Raw genomic sequence first — 25,047 nt, 5'->3', positions numbered from 1 at the left:
CTACCTGAAAAAAATATTTTCTTTTTATTAAAGAGCTGGAGAGACAGAGAGACCCCTGTTACTGAACAAACACATAGCAATGATTACCAGAATATAGTGATTTAACCTTTTAACCAAAAATATCACTTACACTACCTTTAATTTACAAGAAATCATACACAAAAAATAGAGAATGTAAAATAATTGTTATTTTATTGGTACCACATCAATACAGCATGGAATTGCAGACACAATCTTATCCAACAGTAACAGAATATTGGGAGAGACAACCAGAGACGTATAAATCAATAAAGTTAAAAATAGTAAAAGGTGCTTGTGGATCAAACAGGATAAAACTTCAGATAAAAAAGCAGAGGAGATCAAGCACATGTGTCATTTTACATTTTAGCGCTGGCTATTCAAAAAAAAGCTTGCAGTGAACTTGTATATCCGAGCTTGTACAGTATATATGAGCGTTGTCACAGACATGTGCTGGCTGTTCATTGGATCACATTCTCTGCTGCTGTCTGCTTATACTTCTGCTGCTCACCCTCCTCCACCCCTGCTACCACCTGTCGATTGGATCTGCTGTTTAGGTACGGGGGATTCAGAGTCCCTAAGGTTGGGACTGACGCGCTTGATCAGAGTACCAAAAAAGCAGATCCAATTCATCGCCAAACCATAATAGATATATTATTATTATTAGATATATTAGATCAATAAATACATATTTCATCCATTCATGAGTTGTCCTGACTGAACTGCTATTTTTTTAAAGAATGTTGAACAAATGTAACACTTTTAAGAATTGTTTTGTGACCTTTTGCATGGTGGATGCTGTAATTAGTGAGCATAACCTGACGGCTGTAACAACTGAGGGAAAGTGCAAAGTAATGTCATCTAATGTCATTTAATCTAACCAACTAAAACTAAAAGTAATCTGAATCAGAGTAAGAAACACCTCATGCACCATTTGAATAAAAATATTCTGCTATTTGTGTTTGTGTGCATGTGTCTGCCGTGTGTGTGTGTGTGTGTGCGCATCTTTAAACATCAGAATACCCTATAGAAAAAACCCCGAGTGCACACAAGGTGTGTGTGTGTCTATAAGTAAAAAAAGAAGATGTTCATCATGTGCCTTCTATGTGCGTGCACGTCTGTATTAGTGCATATCTGTGTGCATTAGTGAGTGTGCATATGCATAGTTGCATGAGTGTGTGCGTGAGTATGTCGTACGGTAGGTGCATATGCACGCGTGTGTGTGCGTGTGTGTGTGTGTGTGTGTTTGTATCACTACACTTATCCCCAAAAGTATATTAGAACAGTGGTTCCCAAAGTGGGGTCCGGGGACCCCCAGGGGTCCTTGAGGGAGTTCCAGGGGGTCCCCAGCTAAATGATAGTTACGAACCAAATGGACCCTTACGGGTCTGTAACTCTGAGAGTGTACAAATGGATGGGTCCTTGGCATGAAAAAGTTTGGGAACCACTGTATTAGAATATGAGTGTGTTCATGTGTGTGTGGGTTCATGCGTGTTCATGTGCGTGCATGCACGGCGCCGTGTGCGCTCAGCTGTACGAGACGAAGTTGGCGGGGAAGATCCCGACGCGGCCGTCCTCGGTCCTCCCCTCCCACCAGTCGTACTGCGACGGCGTCTTGGTGAGCACCGTGATGACCTCGCCCGCGGCGAAGCTCAGGTCGCCGGCCTGCTGGCCCTGGAAGGCGTGGGCCGCCCGGACCACCAGCCTCTCGCCGCCAGCTCCGCCCAGTGCCGCAGTGGCCGCCGCAGTGGCCGCGGCTGATGACACCATACCGCCACCTGGGGGGGGGGGGGGGAAAGGAAAGAAACAACAAATGAAATACAGTTGATTGATTGATTGATTGAAGTATTTATTAACGGTATGCAGAATGGGTACATTTCAAAAGAAAGTAGTTGTTCCGATACCATCTTTTTCAGACAGAGTACGAATACAAGTACTTCATTTTTAGTACTCGCCAATACCGAGTAGTACCGATAAGAGTACTTTTTATTTTTGTTGAGTAACCACTTATTTTACCCCCTTTTTCCCCAATTTAATTTAATTGTCATGCCTTGTACTTGTAATGATACTGTAATGTTCACCAATTACCACAATAATAATAATAGCCTGAAAGAATTTTGAAAAAATATCAAATTCCAAAATGTTCTTTATTTTGCTTATTAGCAATAAAACATTTTGTTCCAACTAGTGTCAGAGTCAGAGTATCGGGGGCCGGTTCCGAGTACCGAGTTACAAGAGTACTTGAGGGTGGTATCGGCCCGAGTAACCAATACCAGTATCGGGACAACTCTAAAAGAAAGCACAAGTCAATACAAACACTGTGGACGGCACCATGATAAAGCATTACACAACAGGGTCCACCTTTTTCAATTCATCAGAACATTTAGAGACGTACAAATATAAACTTCTATATAAAAAACTAAACAAAACAGGAAATCATCAAAAAAAAGAAGAAACTAGAAAAAGTGCCCTTCTGGGCACAGGTCTCCACCAGGAGGATAGGACTGTGAGATGTTTGGCAAAATGTTTAGGATTAATATAAACATGTTTTTGAGGCATTTTGTTCCAAAAATGTGTTTTGCAAAAATCAACCTGTTGGTGGCGCTATAACAGGCCAATTTGAAAAGGGTGGGATATATTCCTCAGCCTAGTAAGAAAATGTGTGAAAGATTTCACATAAATTGCATGCTGCGTTCATGATTTGAGGCTTTTGTTCAAAACGGGGCAATCTTGCAAACTGTGATAGCCAATTAGGATGGAATATGAAATATCGGACAGATCCGACTTGAGCACATGACCATAGAGATACTGTGTAACGATTTGTGAGATTTTTGGACAGAATCTGGAGGAGTAATATCAAAAAATGTGTTTTACAAAAGTTGGCCTCCTGGTGGCGCTATAAAAGGCAGATGCGGAAAATGCAGGTCAACGGTTTGTCCTTGGCCTCTAGGGAGTGTGCATGCAACGTTTCACGCAGATCGGTGCAGTTTTAGGTACAAAATGTGAAAAGCTGCCTCATGGTGGCGCTATAACAGGCCGTTCTGGAAAATGTGGGGCAGAGGTTCATCGTTGGCATCCAGGGAGTGTGTGTGCAAAGTTTGGCATCGACCGGGTTAACGGTGCCGGAGATTAGCTGGTAACGGACGGACGGAAGGACGGACGGACGGACGGACACACGGACGGAGTGCAACACATACTCTCTCCCCATGCCTTCGGCCTGGTGGAGACAACAAAAATGGAAAAACATATACAGTAGGGGGAAAGGGGGTGGAGGGGGGACTCAGACTTCACAGGGGCCAGTTTCGAAATGCAGCCGTCCGTAGGTGCCCTTTGAGAGCGGTTTTGAAGGAGTCAAGGGATTCACACATCTTAATGGCTGTTGGTAGGTCTTTCCACATTTTGGTGGCATAGGTGCGAAATTAATTTAGTCCCTTGTTTGTGCCGAATCTGGGTTGCACATGCTTTGTTGAACTCCCTCTGGTGTTGTGGGTGTGGACTTCGTTGACATTAAGGAAGTATTTTAGACAGGTACATGGGTGTCTTGGTGGTGTAGCGAATCTTGTTGACCAGACCCATTGCAAGATGCTGAACTCTGTCGTCAAATCTAAGCCTGTCAAAATGGGCAGGGGTGAGGTGGGTGCGGGCAGTGAGGCCAAGTAGTAGCCTGACCAGTTTGTCTTGGGAAGTCTGGAGCCTTGTTTTAACACATTGAGAGCCCACGCAAAACTGCCCAAAATCACTTTCACCTAGAAAATCCATTCACATTTTTTATAATTCAGCTGACTGTGGAGACACATGCTGGAACTTTTTACTTTGAAATGTTTTATAGTTTCTGAGTTATTTAATTTAAACGCCAAATGCATTCTCAATGGCGAAAACACAAACTTTGGCACCACGTATTAAAAAAAATAATAATAATTAGTTTTGATTTTTTTTAATAAAGAAAATAAAAAAATAAAAGAAATATATATATATTCACAGACGTCTTGGGCTATGCACGTGCGGTAATACCCAAGACGTCCACAGACGTCTTGGGCACAAAATGTGGGCCATAAAAGTGTTAAACTTGGTGTAAATAACAGATAGTACAGATGTATAAACTGTGTTGTGTGGCGATGACTTACCGTAATAATTTTGAGCTGCTCTGGAATTACATGCTGCTGAAATGGCTCCAGAATTGTATGCAGCTGAAACGGCTCCAGAATCATATGCAGCTGAAAACAAGATAACAAGATATTTTAGTATATATAAAACTGAATTTCAGGTGTTAAGAAGTGTGTGACATTCATTTTTGTACACAAAAGTATGTGTACAAGAAGGCCTTGCACACAAACACTGCCAGTGCAGTCAGACAATAGGCCAACAGCCAGTAACAAAGTGCCTAGACGACCGAACATTGTCACAGTGCTGCACAATTAATCGAAAAAAGATTGAGATCTAGATTCAACACCTATGATGAGATGAGATGTATGTACTTTATTATCCCCGCAGGGAAATTGATACGTTACAGCAGCATAATGTAAAAATAAACAAACAGGTGTGATCTAAATTCTAAATTTGACAAAAAAAAGAATCGCGTAGCACTAGTTGTGTGTTTTTGATACAAGAGACAGACTTTAAGAGAGTTTTAAGTCGAGCACTTTGATGTTTTCGGTTTAAGCCACAGTAGTTGACTCCAGGTGCTACATTTTGAATGTAGAATTGTGTGAGAATCGTGATGTCAATACTTGTGGAGGGAAATCGAGATTCACATTTGAGCAAGAATCGTGCAGCACTGTATATAGTTCACATAAATCATGGATAAGGGAAACAACGTTTGAGTGTGCAAAACCTTACATACTGTATACTACTCAATATAAGTAAAATAATATAGCTTTTCCATGAGTATCTTTTTATATTTTTCCAAAAAGAATACAAACAGCCAATAGCATAGTACAAGTTATGAATCTTGAACCTAAGGCAACTAAAACAATTGTAAAGGTTGTTTGCTGTAGTAAATAAGGCAGTGTGTTTGAATCTGAAGCCCCCGCCCCCCTCACTGGGGAGAACTCGGTTAGGAAAAACGGGGATGCCCAGAAATCATGATCATAACATTTTCCAGCTGGTTGCAAATGCTTTACTTCAACACTAGAGGGAGCCACAATCTCAACTCTCACTTGTTCTTACTCAGTCACCACCGCACTGTCTGTCTGTGTGTGTGTGTGTGTGTGTGTGTGTGTGTGTGTGTGTGTGTGTGTGTGTGTGTGTGTGTGTGTGTGTGTGTGTGTGTGTGTGTGTGTGTGTGTGTGTGTGTGTGTGTGTGTGTGTGTGTGTGTGTGTGTGTGTGTGTGTGTGTGTGTGTGTGTGTGTGTTGATTGAAAATTGTATTAACAGTTTGCAGAATTACAGTACATTTCAAGCACAAACTCAATACAAAGGCTGTTAACTGTGAGTGGACGACCCAATTAAGCATTACACTTGTTTACAACAGGGTCCACCATGTTCAATCAAAACATCAAAACATTAAGAGACGTACAAATAGACACTTCTATATAGACAAAGAACAGGAACAGATTCCTGTGTACAGGAATTCATCATAATGGAGGTAAAAAGGGAAAAGAAACATATACAGTGAGGGGAAAAGGGGGGGGGGGGGGGGGGGTGGGGGTGGATTCAGATTTTACGGGGGCCAGTTTCGAATTGCAGCCATCCGTAGGTGCCCTTTGAGAGCTGTTTTGAAGGAGTCAAGGGATTTGCATGTCTTAATGACTGTTGGTAGGGCGTTCCACATTTTGGTGGCATAGGAGCGAAAAGAATTTAGTCCCTTGTTTGTGCCGAATCTGGGTTGAACATGGTTCGTTGCACTCCCTCTGGTGTTGTGGGTGTGGACTTTGTTAACATTAAGGAAGTATCTACACAGGTACATGGGTATCTTGGTGGAGTATCGAATCTTGTGGACCAGACCCATTGCAAGATGCTGTACTCTGTCGCCGACCCTAAGCCATGCCAGTCTGAGGCCAAGTAGGAGCCTGACCAGTTTGTTTTGGGAGGTCTGGAGCCTAGTTTTAAGGGCCTTTGAGGTGCTGTGGTACCAGGAGGTGCATGCATAGTCAAAGAAGCCTTGTACAAGGGCTCCTGTTAAGGTCTTCAAGGTGTTTTTGTCGACCAGTGAGGAGATCCTGTAAAGTAAGTGTGTGTGTGTGTGTGTGTGTGTGTGTGTGTGTGTGTGTGTGTGTGTGTGTGTGTGTGTGTGTGTGTGTGTGTGTGTGTGTGTGTGTGTGTGTGTGTGTGTGTGTGTGTGGATTAGTTTAGTGTGTTCTGTCTGGAAGGTAAGGTTGCAGATGAAACGATGTGTGCGAGCTAGGAGGAGCAGGGATGCAGAGAGAAGACTCACCTTGACCGACTGTCTTAACGGTGGAGAGACTGGGATACACAGATTGTTTACCTGAGAGAGAGAGAGAGAGAGAGAGAGAGAGAGAGAGAGAGAGAGAGAGGAGTAAACAAGTGAAACTATCGTTGGCCAAGTCCAAGGTGATAATGACATGTGTTTGTACCTTTGTTGTCAGCGTTGTAGCTGCTGGCTGCAGTCTGCATCACCATCATCCTGGATGAAGACTGAGATACTGGAGCTTTAGGTCTGACTGGAGGACCTGACGACTGGAGAGAGGAGAGGAGAGGAGAGGAGAGGAGAGGAGAGGAGAGGAGGGGAGGGGAGGGGAGGAGAGGAGAGGAGAGGAGAGAAATTAATTGCAATTTGTATGTGTACCTTGGCTCACATTTGTTTGTTAGGTGTGTGTTTCTAGGCCCTCATGTGTCTGTTAGGTGTGTGTTTCTATGTGTGTACCTTGGCTCTCATGAGTCTGTTAGGTACTTGAGGGAGTTCCAGGGGGGACCCAGCTAAATGATTATTTGGAACCAAATGGACCCTTATAGAGCACCGAAGTCTGACGTCACTTTCAGTAGAGGGCACCAACACACAGGTTTATAGGTTTTTTTATGTGTATTGAAATCTCCATAGGGCGATTTTATGTCGCTTCATATAAGAACTGTTTGAAAAATAAACCGACCACCCCGGCGTTTCTGTCAGGGGAGTGGCTGTGCGTCGTTAATGATGTCCATTCATATTTGATACAGTCAGTTTCTAGAGAAAATGGAATTAATGTGACCGCAAAAGCCTTGAAACTACATATGAATGCAATGTCGCTGAGCATATACGTCACGCCCAGCTGTCAACATATTGCGTTCCTGAGATTCCTCGTTGACGTAAGCTCAGCTGGTGGTGACTCGACTCGTACTAACCACGATACATTATATATCAATAAAATAAAAATAAAAATAAACGTAATTAACGTTCAGTTTCTGTTGTGCGACGGGCTGCGGGCAGAAGCAGCCTACCCGGAAATGTAGTCTCTGGGTTGTTTGGCTCGTTTCTAACGCTTATTTTGTTACTCTTTGGGTATATTTGTACATTTCCACCTTCAGTCGATGCTTCATATCCATATGAGTGAAAAGGCCGGGGTGATCGGTTTATTTTTCAAACACAGTTCTTATATGAAGCGACATAAAATCGCCCTATGGAGATTTCAATACAAATAAAAAACCTATAAACCTGTGTGTTGGTGCCCTCTACTGAAAGTGACGTCAGGACTTCGGTGCTCTATGGGTCTGTAACTCAGGGAGTGTACAAATGGAACCAAATTTGGTTCCATTTGTACACTCCGAGTTAAATTAGCATTGATTTTACAATATAAATTGGGGGTCCCAGAGATAGAAATGCCATTAAATGGGGGTCCGTAGACTAATGCATGTCAAACTGGGGGTCATTGAAATTAAACGGGTTGAGAATCTCTGCTAGAGATGGGGGTCCGCGGGCAAATTTGTGTCCATTTGGGGGTCCTTGACATGAAAAAGTTTGGGAACCACTGTGTTAGGTGTGTGTTTCTGTGTGTGTACCTTGGCCCTCATGTGTCTGTTAGGTTAGGTGTGTTTCTATGTGTGTACCTTGGCCCTCATGTGTCTGTTAGGTGTGTGTGTTTCTGTGTGTGTACCTTGGCCCTCATGTGTCTGTTAGGTGTGTGTGTTTCTGTGTGTGTACCTTGGCCCTCATGTGTCTGTTAGGTGTGTGTGTTTCTGTGTGTGTACCTTGGCCCTCATGTGTCTGTTAGGTGTGTGTGTTTCTGTGTGTGTACCTTGGCCCTCATGTGTCTGTTAGGTGTGTGTGTTTCTGTGTGTGTACCTTGGCCCTCATGTGTCTGTTAGGTGTGTGTGTTTCTGTGTGTGTACCTTGGCCCTCATGTGTCTGTTAGGTGTGTGTTTCTGTGTGTGTACCTTGGCCCTCATGTGTCTGTTAGGTGTGTGTGTTTCTGTGTGTGTACCTTGGCCCTCATGTGTCTGTTAGGTGTGTGTGTTTCTGTGTGTGTACCTTGGCCCTCATGTGTCTGTTAGGTGTGTGTGTTTCTATGTGTGTACCTTGGCCCTCATGTGTCTGTTAGGTGTGTGTGTTTCTGTGTGTGTACCTTGGCCCTCATGTGTCTGTTAGGTGTGTGTGTGTTTCTGTGTGTGTACCTTGGCCCTCATGTGTCTGTTAGGTGTGTGTGTTTCTATGTGTGTAGCTTGGCCCTCATGTGTCTGTTAGGTGTGTGTGTTTCTGTGTGTGTACCTTGGCCCTCATGTGTCTGTTAGGTGTGTGTGTTTCTGTGTGTACCTTGGCCCTCATGTGTCTGTTAGGTGTGTGTTTCTGTGTGTACCTTGGCCCTCATGTGTCTGTTAGGTGTGTGTGTTTCTGTGTGTGTACCTTGGCCCTCATGTGTCTGTTAGGTGTGTGTGTTTCTGTGTGTGTACCTTGGCCCTCATGTGTCTGTTAGGTGTGTGTGTTTCTGTGTGTGTACCTTGGCCCTCATGTGTCTGTTAGGTGTGTGTGTTTCTGTGTGTACCTTGGCCCTCATGTGTCTGTTAGGTGTGTGTGTTTCTGTGTGTGTACCTTGGCCCTCATGTGTCTGTTAGGTGTGTGTGTTTCTGTGTGTGTACCTTGGCCCTCATGTGTCTGTTAGGTGTGTGTGTTTCTATGTGTGTACCTTGGCCCTCATGTGTCTGTTAGGTGTGTGTGTTTCTGTGTGTGTACCTTGGCCCTCATGTGTCTGTTAGGTGTGTGTTTCTGTGTGTGTACCTTGGCCCTCATGTGTCTGTTAGGTTAGGTGTGTGTTTCTGTGTGTGTACCTTGGCCCTCATGTGTCTGTTAGGTGTGTGTGTTTCTGTGTGTGTACCTTGGCCCTCATGTGTCTGTTAGGTGTGTGTGTTTCTGTGTGTGTACCTTGGCCCTCATGTGTCTGTTAGGTGTGTGTGTTTCTGTGTGTGTACCTTGGCCCTCATGTGTCTGTTAGGTGTGTGTTTCTGTGTGTGTACCTTGGCCCTCATGTGTCTGTTAGGTGTGTGTACCTTGGCCCTCATGTGTCTGTTAGGTGTGTGTGTTTCTATGTGTGTACCTTGGCCCTCATGTGTCTGTTAGGTGTGTGTGTTTCTATGTGTGTACCTTGGCCCTCATGTGTCTGTTAGGTGCGTGTGTTTCTGTGTGTGTAGTACTGTGTACCTTGGCCTTCATGTGTTTGTTAGTCCAGTCGTTGGTGTAGGCCTCGGTGTAAGCGTCCAGGATCTGGTAGAGGTCGTGGGCCTCTGGGGGGGGCTCTACGTCCCCGTTCAAAATGGCCGACGCACGGATCTCCCGAGAGTAGAACCTAGAACGCGCACATACACACACTAAGTCTAACTGACATTCACAATGAGTCTAACTAACATTCATTAGAAGGACATTATCAGAAACCAGGGACATGTGTTTTCGAGTCTAACATTCATCAGAATGCACGCACGAAACACATGCATTCACACACACACACACACACACACACACACACACACACACACACACACACACACACACACACACACACACACACACACACACACACACACACACACACACACACACACACACACACACACACACACACACACACACACACACACACACACACACAGGGTCTCTCTCCCATACTTGCGGTTGGTTTCCTTGCGCTCTATGAGGTAGGAGCCTTCGAAGGAGACTCCGGCGAACAGACCTCTGGACTTACAGTACGTAAACACTGCTGCTGTGCTGCGCAACGCCACATCCGCCTCTATGTTCCTGATGAGAGAGAGACAGAGAGAGAGAGAGAGAGAGAGAAGTTTTGATTGATTAGTTGTGAATCGTTTTATTTTACACTAGCTTTAGCAATGTAAACATATTTGTCATACCAATGAATTTAATTCAAAGCCCCTTTGAATTTAATTTAATTTAATTTAATTGAATTGCGGGACAGACGGACAGACAGACAGGTGCTAATTCCAAAACCTGTCCAACCACCTGATAATTACAATGACCTTGTTAAGTCATTACCATGTTTCTAAAAATATCACACACACGCCCTGCCACACACACACCCTGCTATAAACGCATCATAAATAGATACCTCAATACCAATAAAATAAATATGAATTTACTTCAAAGCCTGTAAAAAAGGTGTGTGCGTGTGTGTCCTCCAGGCATCATTCCACTTCCATGCCATAAACAACAATTAAGCTGAAAGTTCTCACTTACAGTCTCACTCTCACACACGCACGCATGCACGGCTTGCACGCACACACACGTTCTGTCAACAGCATTGACAGTTTTAACAGTTTGTCTGACTCAGTGTGTCTGTGACTCAATCAGAGGGTGGACGCGTGTGTGTGTGTGCGAGTGAGACTTTCATTCTCACATCTCTTCTTTGAAGTCGATCGATCAGACATATTTTGAGATGCACGCACACGCACACGCGCGCGCGCGCACACACGCACACACACACACACACACACACACACACACACACACACACACACACACACACACACACACACAGGATCCGCTATGTCTGTGTGGATGAATGAGTGCATGATTCCTCCTCACAATCAGACAAAGCCAACTCGAGTTGTGACAAATCATGACAATAAACACAATGTTTTGGGACGATCAAATAATTAGAAAGAAGTGTTGTAACCTGCCGTTTTCTTCTTCTTTCAAATTATTTGTTCGGCCCAAAACATGTGTTTGTTGTCACGATTTGTCACAACTCGAGTTGGCTTTGTCCGCAGCATAAACATCTTTAAATACATATTTAAAGAGGCGGGACTGCGACGCTCTATAGTAGACGTGACGATGACATGGTTTAAAGAAAAATAAGTCCAAATCTGTGATTTGTTAAACTGAGTGTTTCGTCAACAATAAGCACAATAATTATGTAGAATCCTTCTAAACTTATGCTCCACATTCCAGTTGAATAAATATCTGAGATCATTAGGGTTATTGGAAGATGCTTCTGAACATCTATAGCTAGTTTGACCTCTTCAAATACTCATGAATGGAATCTATTCTACTGCTAGTTTGAACACTTCAATTACTCTTTGGTCTTAAATCTAACTACAGTATAAATGCACCAAGTCTCTGTGTGAGAGTACATCTGTAATCCACGTAACTTGAGAACCGTTCACCCCACCGACTTCAAATTCAACACACGCGTTCCACCCCACCACAGGGAGTGCAGTGCCCGGTGTCGACAGAAAATAGCAAATCTATAAGCTCACAACATGTCTTTGACATGTTGTGAGCTTATAGATTGGATACTTTGGTGCACAACATGATTCCATTGAAGACTGCTGTGGAATCAGTCGTGGCGAAGGAGTACATTAATTCATGCAGATGCTAGGTTTACTTGTTTACCTGGCTGCCGCCCTAGCAACAGCGTCACGCTGTACCTAGCGACCACCCTGTTGCTAGACTGAACCGACGCTGTTTACTCCTTCTGCGTACGGGCATGTCTAATTGCAAATTCACTGTTCACATGCATGCATGCATGCATGCACACACACACACATTCAAGCCAGAGGGTGCACGTGTGTGCGTGAGCGAGTGTATTACTATACTACTTGTGAGGGCCAAATGTCTCCACAAGCACAATTTGAGAAAGAAATACGTTAGAAATAACGCGAGGACCATTTTCCAGATCCTCACAAGTGCGTGTGCGTATGAGTGTGTGTGTGTGTGTGTGTGTGTGTACCTTCCTATGGGACCCACAGCCACGGTACAGTTCCCTCCCAGGGTGAGGTTTCCTCCTTTGGTGAACGCCTCCACGGCTCTCCTCTGGTTCAGGATGATCACCAGATCAGACACCTGCACGCACACGCACGCACACGCACGCACACACACACACACACACACACACACGCACGCACACACACAATATTGCCATTAGCACCTTAACTGCCGAAGGCTTGATACCGCGTCTTTCTAATTAGTTGCAGGGACATTTTAGGATGAGGATTTGATAACAGCCATTTTCACCTTCAGGTTTTAAAACTTGAAGAATCATACCTTTCTAACTTTTCAATAAATGGAACTCTGGAATCAATGAACACACTTTATGAATTGTAAAGATAAAGAAAACTTTGTCCTTTAAATCTTGCATAAATGGAAATTTGTCTTTAGTCAGTTTAACAATAAAAACATAAAATGCAGCAACAGTGATCATGGGCTGAGGGGATTAGTTGTAGAGCCATTTAAACAATGATGTTTTATGAGGCATTCCACTGTCGACGGACTCGTAAAATTTAATAAGCCTTAGTTGAATGCATCCATGTTGGATAATGATACAGCGTAGGTGAAGGTAACTTTAGGTAAGGAGGGGTTTTCCCCCCCTCATCTGTTTATTTGTTGCTTACAATAATAATTGCTATGCTTGGAATTGCTGCATATTTCTCAAATTAATGCTTATGTTTATATGATGATAGGCTGTCAGCGCATTCTGAATGAGTATGTCTCTCCTACACTGTCTCTTTCAGCTATCCTACTGTCTTGCCTCTCCTAAACTGTCTCAGCTTTCCTATCGTCTCCCTCTCCCACACCGTCTCCCTCTCAGCTTCTTCTTTCGTGTTATCATCCTCAAATGCCCAACTCTGTATCGATGTAGCCAGGCCCTTGTCTCTGGTTACACTTGGAAGACACCGGCTTCTGAAGGTGGTCTGTACAATGGGTAGGTGTTAATTATGTGTTCGGCAGAACATGTCAAGCCCCACTTCTCCATAGCTGGTTTGAAGCAGCCGACTCCAGCGCGCAGGCGGTTCAGTAGGGCCCAGTTTGGAGGAACTGCAGCAATGGCAATCAAGCAGGTGAAATCAAGCTTCATTTTTAATTCATGCAATACTCGACAGTCGACACGTCATTACGCAATTAAAGGAAGTAATTCAAATTGGCTTTTTATGGACTTTTGATATAAAAATACACAGGTGGACATTTTCCAATTGTTTTGGCATCCATTGTTAAGTATGCCCAGATACTGTACGGTCTAAAAGTGTGAAAAACTTATTTTTAATTTCACTCGGTCTTTAAAGCAAAATAAAATCTTACAACTGAAAATGAAAATGATGATGTTTTAGTAATATTGTCCCTGCTGTCAACCACGTTAACTGGTTCAGACCGTACAACGTGTGGGCACGTCATAACTAATCCAACCGACGGGTTGCTAGGACGTAGCGCATTTTCATTGATATCAACCGAGAGAAAAATATTCTGAATTTCTTTGAGTTGGCCTCCAAGGCCACCATACTCTTCGCTCTCCGTGGTTTTGATCAGATGGATATACTAAGCTCTTCATTTCTGACTGCTGACCTGCCTCTCGTTCAAAATATGAACGCGAGGGATTATTTAGCGATTTTTATCGTAACGAGAGCAAGGTAAGCAAGCAAAAATATGTATTTTTTCCGGAACGGAAGGGGGGTCTTTCCAGAGTAAAAGCGGCCATATCGTCCCGGCACCCCGAGCTTCTATTTTGAAAGAAATCCCGGCGCTGATTGTGTTAAAGAAATCACAGATTGAGGCTTTAACCTTTGGTTTCATGTGAGATATCAAACCGAGACTATTACAGATTTTATGGGAGATGTTTCGGACCATATTGCTAGTTTGACCACATCAAATGCTCTAAAAATAATAACCGAAAATAGACGATCTACAGTACAGCACATGGCTTCTATGGAATCAAAAGGACTGAAATCAGTGGCGGCGACTGAGAACATTTATCCATGCACTGGGTGGGTTATTAATTCAACATTTACCAGCTGGAGGCCACAACTGAAACGCAAGAACAGCCACCGGTGTGTGTGTGCAAGTGTGTGTGTGTGTGTGTGCGTGTGTGTGCGCATGTGCGTGTGCTGACAGATTAAGTGTGTTACGTGCCTGTCTGCCTTACACAGGCCCCTGTCACGACAGATCCCATTAACACGTCTACATTGCGCACACGCACGTGCACGCACAAACACACACACACACACACACACACAGCCGTTATGATAACATGGGAGTCCACACACACACTGCAGATCCCATTATGGCTGATATTTAACACATTCCTCCGCAAGCATTAACAAACACTTTTTATGCCCGAGAAAATATCAAAATAAAAGGCGCTAGAGTGGCCAGCAGATGAGGCAGATTTTACTCTGAAAAGCCCTGCCTTCCATTTCCCCCCAAAACCAGGAGCTATATTGTTCAATTACTACCTCATGCTAAAGGCCTATTCATAGTCTGGATTGTCGGTGGTGAGGTGACCACCAGAGCTGTAATAACGTGGAGCAGTGGTGAGTAAAAACAGAGAGAAGGGCTGGGGCTAGTTCGGTGGTCACCTCACCACCGAATATCCATACTATGAATAACGCTTAATAAGTCTGATCTCTCTTTAGAGGCGTTAATATTCCAAACGAGATGCTTGGTTAACCCAATCTGAGCCAAAACGAGATAATCCCGTGAATAGATACTGTACCCTACTGTGGAAATCACACAAGATTTGATTCAAATTGGACACACGTGTGCGTGTGTGTGTGTGTGTTTGTCCGGGATTTGCTGATTGCACTCTGTACAGCACCTTGTAAATATTTGTGTCCTTGTATTGCATCTCTTATGTGGACATAAATAAATGATTAAAATGTGTGTGTGTGTGTGTGTGTGTGTGTGTGTGTGTGTGTGTGTGTGTGTGTGTGTGTGTGTGTGTGTGTGTGTGCGCAGTGCTTGCGCACGCACTGCACTGCGCAAGCACTGTTCTTTTCGGCATGGAGGCACAGCACACCGAGCGCAGACAGCAGCACAAAATGAATCCGACCTCCGACGTTTATAGAGATGAAGAAAGTCCCCACTCCCCAGTACTCCATGTTTACGCACAGACAGACAGACTGAACATTCTGTACACTGCAGTGTTTTTATGCGTTTCCTTAAGCAATTAATGTACTCGTCCTCATATTTCAATGAGGGTTTCAGGGCTCCATTTGTGTCACCGCTAAACCCCTTATCCCTAAACTTCTTTGCCTTTCTTTTACTATTTTGCAAAACATTTTTGAATAGTTAAAATGGCCAGTCTACAAGCTCACAACGTGTCAATTTAGATTGGCTAGTTGAACTATTCAAAAACGAAGTCAAAAATAGTAATACAAAAAAAAGGCAAAGAAGTTTAGGGATAAGGGGTTTAGCGGTGACGAAAATGGAGCCCTCAGTCTCCTCATCTCGACGGTAACGAGATATCTCTGCACTGCGTAAAATATGCCTTCTCTGTCTCCAACGGTGTTTACTCCTCATTCATCCGCCACATTGTTTGCTTAATTTCCTTTATTTGATGCAATCGCATTCACACCTGCAGTGAATCGAAGTCAGGTGCGATTGGAAGCAAAGTGAAAACCCAGTTTTTTGGCAAAGTAGAACGCGCTTCTTTGATGCGCATTAGGATTCGATTGAGCCTTCACACCTGCCAAGCGAAGCGCACTTTCCGACTATACGCAGCAGGATTCATTTTAATCACAGTATAGCATGCTGGTGTGCCCCCACGCTAGCCTGGCTAATAAGCCAGACCGAATCAGCCGTTGGCAAAAAAAAATTGCCTGCCGGCGGATTATGGTCTGGAGAGGCTCAATTGTACGCCCATTTCCTACACCAGAGAACTGGTGTGGCCAATCGGGACACGGTATGCAATATGGGCGGGCTTTGGTACAGTGACGTTCAATGCTTGAGACCTTTGACTGACAGTAGCTCTGACCAATTGCGTCAAATAGAAAATGTTTGAACACGCCCCCCGGGAAACAAGATCCATACACAGCATCTCCAGACTCAAATACCACACGACAGTGTGATTTGAGTCTGGCTTATTAGCCAGGCTACCCCCACGCCCCTCACTGGGGAAATTCCGGGAGGAAAAACGGGCAAGTGTCTGCTCCTGGTTTTCAACACTCTCACCCAGCACCTACAGGTCTGCTCCTGGTTTTCAACACTCTCACCCAGCACCTACAGGTCTGCTCCTGGTTTTCAACACTCTCACCCAGCACCTACAAGTCTGCTCCTGGTTTTCAACACTCTCACCCAGCACCTACAAGTCTGCTCCTGGTTTTCAACACTCTCACCCAGCACCTACAAGTCTGCTCCTGGTTTTCAACAGTCGTCAGTAGAAAGTGTTGCTTCTCTGTTGTGTAAATACAACAGGAGGTGAGAGAACAGTAAGCTGTGTGCCAACATACAGTACGTACGATGATTCCTCTGTTCTACACACCAACATGCCAACCAGAACGAGGAGTTTTAAACCTTTCGCTTTTTACAAAATATATGAGACAGTGGCCGGTGCCGATCCTGTGGGTTCCTTGATTAATTGAGTATGATGGACCCCAATGGAGGAAAAAAAAGCCATATAGCCGGGGAGCCACAGGCCCAAAAGCTCAAGGACTAGGGTTTAACCTGTCATGCCATGCCATACTTTTTTATTTGTGTTTTATCTATTCACTTGGTCATTAAGGTCCACAGAATGAGAGGCCTGCTCTGCCGGAAACATCATAGACAACCAATATGAGGCAACATTTTCCAGATGTCATCATGCTTTAAGTAGCATGTGACAATTGTGACAAACTAGGGGGTTTTCATGATTCTGAATCCATCGCAAGCATTCGTTTTGCACGAAAAACACTCCTTGGCCTAAATTCGGCCATAGCCACTTGCCAAAATGTGCCCAAATGTGCTGACCTCATCACATTTGTGATGACAGCTATGGCTGTTTCTAGGCTAAGGAGTGTTTTTCGTGCAAAACTAATGCTTGCGATGGATTCAGAATCATGAAAACCCACTAGTTTGACATGTCACAATTGTCACATGCTACTTAAAGCATGATGAAATTTGGGACATTTTGCCAATATATTGTTTGTCTATGGTGTGGTGTAGGCTACAAAAATGGCCATAACCTATTTTCGCGATGTTTCCGGCAGAGCAGGCCTTTCACTCTGTGGACCTTAATGACCAAGTGAATAGAAAAAACACAAATAATAAGTATGACATGACATCACAGGTCCTGTCCAATTTTAGGTGACTGGCTCCTCGGCTAATAGGCTTTCCTGGGGTTTAAATCCTCTTACCAGACCTTGTATTAAACTGTACATTACTGTGCTTTTTTCTGCAAACTGTTAACACACATTACCCGCCAGGATTAATTAATTCACACTTCAAGATGGCGCGCTCCAGTGCCATTTACATCTTCACCTAGCAACCCAATTCTAATATAAGTAGCATTACGACTTGATCGATTATAAGCACTATAAAAGAAAAATTAGGGCAGATCTACGCCAATGGCGCTGAGTTAATTCAATTGGCATAGATCTACGCCAAAGGCTGGGAGTGGTTAATAAAGTATTCAATCGATCAATCAATCAAAAAGGCCAGGCAGGCAGCTCTGAGAAAGTGTGTGTGTGTGTGTGTGTGTGTGTGTGTGTGTGTGTGTGTGTGTGTGTGTGTGTGTGTGTGTGTGTGTGTGTGTGTGTGTGTGTGTGTGTTTTAATACCTCTACACCAATCTCAAATCCTCCTCCTAGACCGGCTATACCAATGGCCGAGGGCGCTGACCAACCTGGACACAAACGGACACACACACACAATGGACTTTACAATTCAGAATATCTTATCCAGAGAAACATACAAAACACAAGGTCAGAGGTCAGGCTAACAGACCAAAACCAAGACAGACAGACAGACAGACAGACAGACAGACAGACAGACAGACAGACAGACAGACAGACAGACAGACAGACAGACAGACAGACAGACAGACAGACAGACAGACAGACAGACAGACAGACAGACAGTACTTATGTCAGACAGACAGGCAGAGGAACAGACAGATAAGCAGACAGGCAGGCAGGCAGGCAGGCAGGCAGAGAAACAGACATGCAGACAGACAGATAAGCAGACAGACAGACAGGCAGAGGAACATACATGCATACAGACAGAGAAGAAGACAGACAGTCAGAGGAAGAGACAGACAGACAGACAGGCAGAGGAACAGACATGCATACAGACAGAGAAGAGACAGACAGACAGTTCTTACGTCCGTCAGCAAGGCGTGCGAAGACGATGCCACTGCCGCCCCTCACTGTCATCATGAAGCCCGCCTTGATGACCGAGATGACAGCCAGACCCTGAGCCTTGGCTATGACATGAGCTGCACGCACACGCAATATTCATATGTTAATTATTAAATCGATGCATGTTACAATACACACAGTCTTGTGTGTCAGTCCACAAGAGCTAAGCTTGACCAATGCATGCTCACTCCTATAGTAGTCCAAGGAAGAACCTCTACCCTAAAGGTCCCTGCACACTGGACGCGTTTTTCCGACAAAACACGTCCAATGTGCAACCACCTTAAATGTTCCATATCGGCCTCATGGTGGCGCGCTTTAGCATGTTATGGTAGTTGAAAGAACTTTCTGGAAACATCTAAAACGATGGAGCTTGCACAAGAACTAATGTCACCCACTGTTTTACACCTGTGACGATATATTCTGACCGTATGTTGTGTAAATGCAGTCCAACACACATACATACGTGCGCACACACGCGCGTACACACACACCTGGTATGAGTTTGTCAGCAACTCCGGCGACTCCGGTGCGGTTGGAGATCTCGGTGAATTGTCGGAGGATCTTGGCCGCTTTCTTCACCTCCGACTTCAAGTTGGTCGGGATCGGATTATTCACTGTGGACACACACACACACACAATCTAGTAGAACATTCTTCCAACATAACACGCAGGATAATACATAAAACAAAAAATATATATGCTAAAAAAAATCAAAACGTTATAGAAAAACACAGGCTCACACATTACTAGAAAAATATCAGTCACTAGAACCAAGGAAGGATCAGTGTTTTCAATGAATCTATCAATGTTAAAATGTAGTATGTACAGTATGTTTGAAAGTGAAAATCTGGGGGACTCCAATCTACTGAGCATATAGTTTGATAGTTGTGTGTTATTCCACTTAACTCTATCTAGGCCCAGACAGTGTCTAAATTGCTTCAGTCAATATTTAGATATACTCCTGGATGAATTGTATAAAACCATTCAACTTTAAAACACATTTTAATCTTTAAATTAGATTAATTGATAAAACACGTCACTGCTTCTTGTGACGGATATCGTCCAATGTATGAGGAGACGCATTCACTCATTAATTCGTTCACCCCACACACACACACACACACACACTCTTAATCTTTGCTGTCATGTCCTCATTCATGACGCCTCTCGTCTGCCAAACAATTAAGGTATTTTAATTGGTTAATTGTCCAATCATAGGCCTGGGCAGCGGCCAGGCCGAGCAATTATCCAGACTAATTAACTTGTTGCTAATGAGTGGATAATGAGCCACTGGGGGAGATGAGAGGAGGAGAGGGCCAGCAATTAAGAGGAGAAAAGTAAACGAGGGGTAAAAAAAAAAAAAACTTCTGCCCGTGATATATCAGTTAGTATTAGTAGGCCTAGTAGTAGGCTACCCATTGTTGTGGACAGACAAGGTGTGGCCAAGTTGCAAAGTTGTAGTCAGAGTTTTACTGATTGGAGAAGGCAAGATTAATGTACTTACTGGCCAGTTTGTGAAGATTCAGATTTTTGCCTTTTATGGTCATTTGTCATTTTCAGTTACAGATATAGTATGTATATATATATATATATATATATATATATATATATATATATATATATATATCATATCGTGAGGTACCTATACCGCCCCACCCCTATAGTTAGGTAAAGTTACCTTAAGTTGTGGCAAATCTGGGAAAAAAAATGCTTACCACTAGCTTTCTTCACAGATGTGTTCATAAAGGTGTCTACTATCACAGAAAAATGTGTTCCAACCCAACTCCCTTGGGAAACTTTGTGACAGCTGCTGAAAGTTGGGGTACCATTATCAACCAATATAAGGCAAAACATTTCAAATTTCATTATACTTTAAGTAGCATGTGACATGTCAAACTAGGGGGTTTTCATGATGCTGAATCCATTGCAAGCATTAGTTTTGCACAAAAACACTCCTTTGCCTAAAAATGCCCATAGCCGTCATCACAAATGTGATGAGGTCAGCACATTTGGGCACATTTGGGCAAGTGGCTATGGCCGAATCTAGCCCAAGGAGTATTTTCGTGCAAAACTAATGCTTGGAATGGATTCAGCATCATGAAAACCCCCTAGTTTGACATGTCACATGCTACTTAAAGTATAATGAAATTTGGAATGTTTTGCCTTATATTGGTTGATAATGGTACCCCAACTTTCAGCAGCTGTCACAAAGTTTCCCAAGGGAGTTGGGTTGGAACACATTTTTCTGTGATAGTAGACACCTTTATGAACACATCTGTGAAGAAAGCTAGTGGTAAGCTTTTTTTTCCCCAGATTTGCCATAACTTAAGGTAACTTTACCTAACTACTAGTAAAAATGAGAGAAGAGATATGAAAGTGAACTTGTTAGTTAGTTTATCTTGGTTTGACACATCGGGCACAAGCCTGGTGGGCCACCCCGTTTTAGGATCATTCCGGTAATTATGAGAACATGGAGTATCAGCTGTCTGCGTGCTGATTGTGGTGAGCCAGTCTGGGCCAAATGTCTGGGCCGAAATCCGATGGACTGTGCAGTCCAAGTAGGGATTGGGAATGAGACATTACCCCAGGTGAGGGAGTTTAAGTATCGCGGGGCCTTGTTCACGAGAGAGGGGAGGCTGGAGAAGGAGATCAGCCCGGGAATAGGAGCGGCAGGGGCGGTATTGCAGTCGCTGTACTGCACTGTTGTGACTAAAAGAGAGCTGAGCCAGAAGGCAAAGCTCTCTGTCTACCGAGCAATCTTCCTTCCTACTCTCACCTATGGTCATGAACTGTGGGTCATGACCGAAAGAATAAGGTTGCCGATACAAACCAAAATTATTTTTCTCAGACGGGTGGGCTGCCAGCTCCCTTAGAGATAGGGTGAGAAGTTCAGTCATGTGAGAGAGACTTGGAGTAGAGTCACTGCTTCTTCACTTGGAAAGGAGCCAGCTTAGGTGGTTCGGGCATCTGGTTAGGATGCCTCTCGGGCGTCTCCCTAGGGAAGTCCTCGATGCATGTCCCACTGGGAGGAGACCCCAGTGTTTATATCTCCAATATCCGCCGGGAACACCACCTCAGAATGAAGTTATACTAATGTGGCTCTGGAGAGGGAAGTCTGGAGCTGTCTTGTGGAGCTGTTGCGACTCGACTACGGATAAGCGGTTGAAGGACTGATGGATGTATTTTTTTCTGCGCTACAGCTGTGTGCGGAGTTGCTGATGTCTTTTCTCTTTAGGTGCCGAGCTCGAGCGTGTCTGCACTCTGCAGTGTTTTATGAGCGTAAGGCTTTGAATATATACTGTGTGTCCTCCAGAAGACTCAGTTGAAACAACCTAAACATGGACGTCTCATGGATGAGACGTCCATGTTTAGGTAGCGATTTAACGTCGGCAGGTCGTAAATTACCGGGTTTTTCCAAACACAGCCAGGAAGATTAAATGGCCGGTGCTCCGTCTCCAAAAGTTTAACTACTGTCTGCCTGAAGCTATAGGGCTGTCTAGGTTATGACATTTTACTACAGTCTGCTTGAAGCTACAGGGCTTTCTAGATTATGATTAATTGACACTCAAATAATTGCAATTAACGATTTAATCGTTTGTTGCTGAATATTACAAAATATTAATAAAACTTACATTTCTGTTTAGGCGTAAGAAAAAAAATCACACCCGTGTGAACTGAGTGGTGTAAGGTCTTATATAGCCTGATCAGCTCTGATCTGACGTAATGTCTGACGTAATGAAATCACACCCGGGTGAACTGGGTGACCGTAGCAACCATGCTCATTTTTTTGGTACGGACAGACAGACAGACAGACACGTAAACTAACAAAGCCAGTCGTAGGAGTGGTTTACACCACTCAAAAAGTTGCAAAAGATACTGTATGACAAATATGTTAACGCATATTTAATTACTTCATACTTGAACATTAATAGTGTAAATAGCCGATTTACAAGCTCAAAACCTTTGAGCTTGTAGATGTGCCATTTAAAAAAATAATCAATGTAAAAAATAATCAAAAAAGTCAACCAAAGAACAAGATTCCTGTACAGGATTTGGCCCGGGCTGGCGTAGCCATCTGGGCACCTTGGCTGGTAATCCAGTCTGGCAGTGTGCTGCGGGTTCGACTCCCGATCCTGACGGCCTTTACTGCGTGTCACCCGGTCCCCCCATCTCTCTCGCCATTTCCTGTCAGCCTACTGTATACCTATCCCTCTATAAAAATAATATAATAAGGTGAAAGCCACAAAAAATATATTTAAAAAAAAAAAGGTGCCTGTACAGTCAGGATCTCCTCACTGGTCAGCAAAAATACTATACAGACCCTAACAGGAGCCCTCATACAAGGTTTCTTCAACTATGCATGCACCTATATGCATGCACCTACCACAGAACCTCGTAGGCAAGGCCCAAAACAAACTGCTCTGTCTGGTCAGGCTATTACTTAGTTGGCCTTACTCCCAGAACCCACCTCACCCGCCCATTTTGATAGGCTGGAATGGCTGGAATGTATGTATGTATGTATGTATGTATGTATGCATGCATGTATAACGCTGTCTCTTGGTGCCCAAAACAAATTTCTCCTCTGAGACAATAAAGGCTAATTGAATTGAATTGCACACTAAAAGCTGGACATAGGAGGGGCTATAGCCCGTCAAATGGTAGAAAGTCTTCACATGCAGTATATAGCTGGGGGGACTTCCCACCTTCATGCAGTACATGAAACATTCTACAACGGTGCCGTCAAAAACTCCTAACTATGTTATTTATGCACAACAACATAACTATCATCTAATGAACACAACAAGTGAATCACTACATTAATCAGTTAAAGAGTGAATCAATGAGTCACTGAGAGACAATCATTCATCCCAGCATCTCATTACCTCCATTATTACCTTCAATTAACTCAGTAACAGCTTAAACACTGAATCATTGGACACACAACGTCACAACCATGTGTGTGTGTGTGTGTGTGTGTGTGGTGTGTGTGTGTGTGCATGTCAAGTGAATTAAAAAAGCAATCCGGAATTCATCTTGATGAATAAAAGGTTATATTAACCAGTCTGAATTAAGAACACAGATTACCCATCTTTTAACAATGTTTTTTTTAACGAATTGAAAGACAAATACATGTAAAATGCACTGACCGATGTAAGCCTGGCCTAGTCTATCGATCAAAGTATCTATTATGCGAAGAGGAAAGAAATAAGAAATATTTTAAGAGTAATATACCCCAAAAATTACTTATTTTCTATCAGTTACTCACCCCATGAAGCCTTGAATTCATGGAGATTTGTTAGTTTTTGTCGCATTCCTAAGACGATAATTTGATGACCGGAAGAGATGTAGACTCAAACAGTATCAATGGATAAAGTATAGCACAGTGGTTCCCAAACTTTTTCAAGGACCCCCAAATTGACACTAATTAGCACGCAGACCCCCATTTGAAGAGATATGCTAAGGACCCCTATGAGAGAAGGATGATTCTCAACCCGTTTCATTTCAAGGACCCTCAGTTTGACGTGCATCAGTCTGCGGAACTCCATTTAATAGCATTTCTCTCTCTCGGACCCCCAATTTATATTGTAAAATCAATGTTAATTTAACTCCGAGAGTGTACCAAATGGACACTAACGTGGGTCCATTTGGTTCCATTTGTACACTCTCAGAGTTACAGACCCATAAGGGTGAAGTCCATTCAGTTCCTAACTATCATTTAGCTGGGGACCCCCTAGAACTCCCTCAAGGACGCCTAGGGGTCCCCGGACCCCATTTTGGGAACAATAATTAAATGGAGAAAAAACAGAAACATGACTATGTTGTTGAAACCAAACCCAGAAAGGAAGGAGACTAAAACAAACAAAACAAATACATCAAACCCAATCTCTTATCAATCTCTGATGCAGAAGTAGTAAGGACTACAGGTGTTCAACTTATTCTGAAGAGAATATTATAATTTGACTTTACCTCATAGTGCAATCATTAGTGTATTCGTGAACCTGTCTGTGGTTCCCCCCTCCCTCTGTACTCCCTCTACCCTCTCTCACACACACACACACACACACACACACACACACACACACGAACGGGTCAGCTTCCCGTTCTACAGGCTAGGCTAGCACAGAGAACATTCTGTAAACACAGATGAATGATAGAGAGAGCTATAGAGACTAAAGCAGAGTCAGAACGGTAACATACAGTAAAACATTGCGTTGAGATAGCTCTAGCTCTCTCTCTCTCTCTCACACACACACACACACACACACATCTCTCTCTCTCTCTCTCTCTCTCTCACTCACTCACACACACACACACACACACACACACATATCTCTCTCTCTCTCTCTCTCTCTCTCTCTCACACACACAGAACACACACACGCATATACATGAGGGTATATTCTTGTACTTACTGTTTCTTCTTACAGCAGCAGTGTGTGTGTTGTTGTTGTGTCTAGTTGGAGTGTGTTTGTTGTGTGAGACTGTGAGTGAATGTTGTTGTGTCTTCAGTTCCGCCTGGGTCTTGTCAGCTGTTTACCTGGTCCAGGTGAAA

The 25,047-nt window shown here is 43.6% G+C and overlaps 1 protein-coding gene across 1 annotated transcript; it reads right to left on the bottom strand.

Annotated features, from left to right (window-relative positions):
• Positions 1-170: 170 nt before the first annotated feature.
• sh3yl1 (SH3 and SYLF domain containing 1) lies at positions 171-25,047 on the bottom strand. The gene is made up of 11 exons (XM_079495605.1): positions 24,908-25,047; positions 18,986-19,108; positions 18,458-18,571; positions 17,916-17,980; positions 12,123-12,235; positions 10,046-10,174; positions 9,584-9,728; positions 6,552-6,654; positions 6,392-6,442; positions 4,143-4,232; positions 171-1,796 (listed from the first exon to the last, which is right to left on the bottom strand). Coding segments are annotated over exons 1-11 (1,185 nt in total). The 5' UTR covers positions 24,909-25,047; the 3' UTR covers positions 171-1,545.

The sequence above is a fragment of the Electrona antarctica genome, assembly GCF_951216825.1.
Source record: "Electrona antarctica genome assembly, chromosome: 24".
NCBI lineage: Eukaryota > Metazoa > Chordata > Actinopteri > Myctophiformes > Myctophidae > Electrona > Electrona antarctica.
This window is presented reverse-complemented; position numbering and strand designations above follow the sequence as displayed.

Excerpts from the sequence above, each read along its gene's own strand:
- sh3yl1 (XM_079495605.1), bottom strand. Across the intron at positions 18,572-18,985 it reads TGCTGACAAACTCATACCAG|CTCATGTCATAGCCAAGGCT; the intron begins GTGTGTGTGTAC and ends GTGTGCGTGCAG. Across the intron at positions 6,443-6,551 it reads CTACAACGCTGACAACAAAG|GTAAACAATCTGTGTATCCC; the intron begins GTACAAACACAT and ends TCTCTCTCTCAG.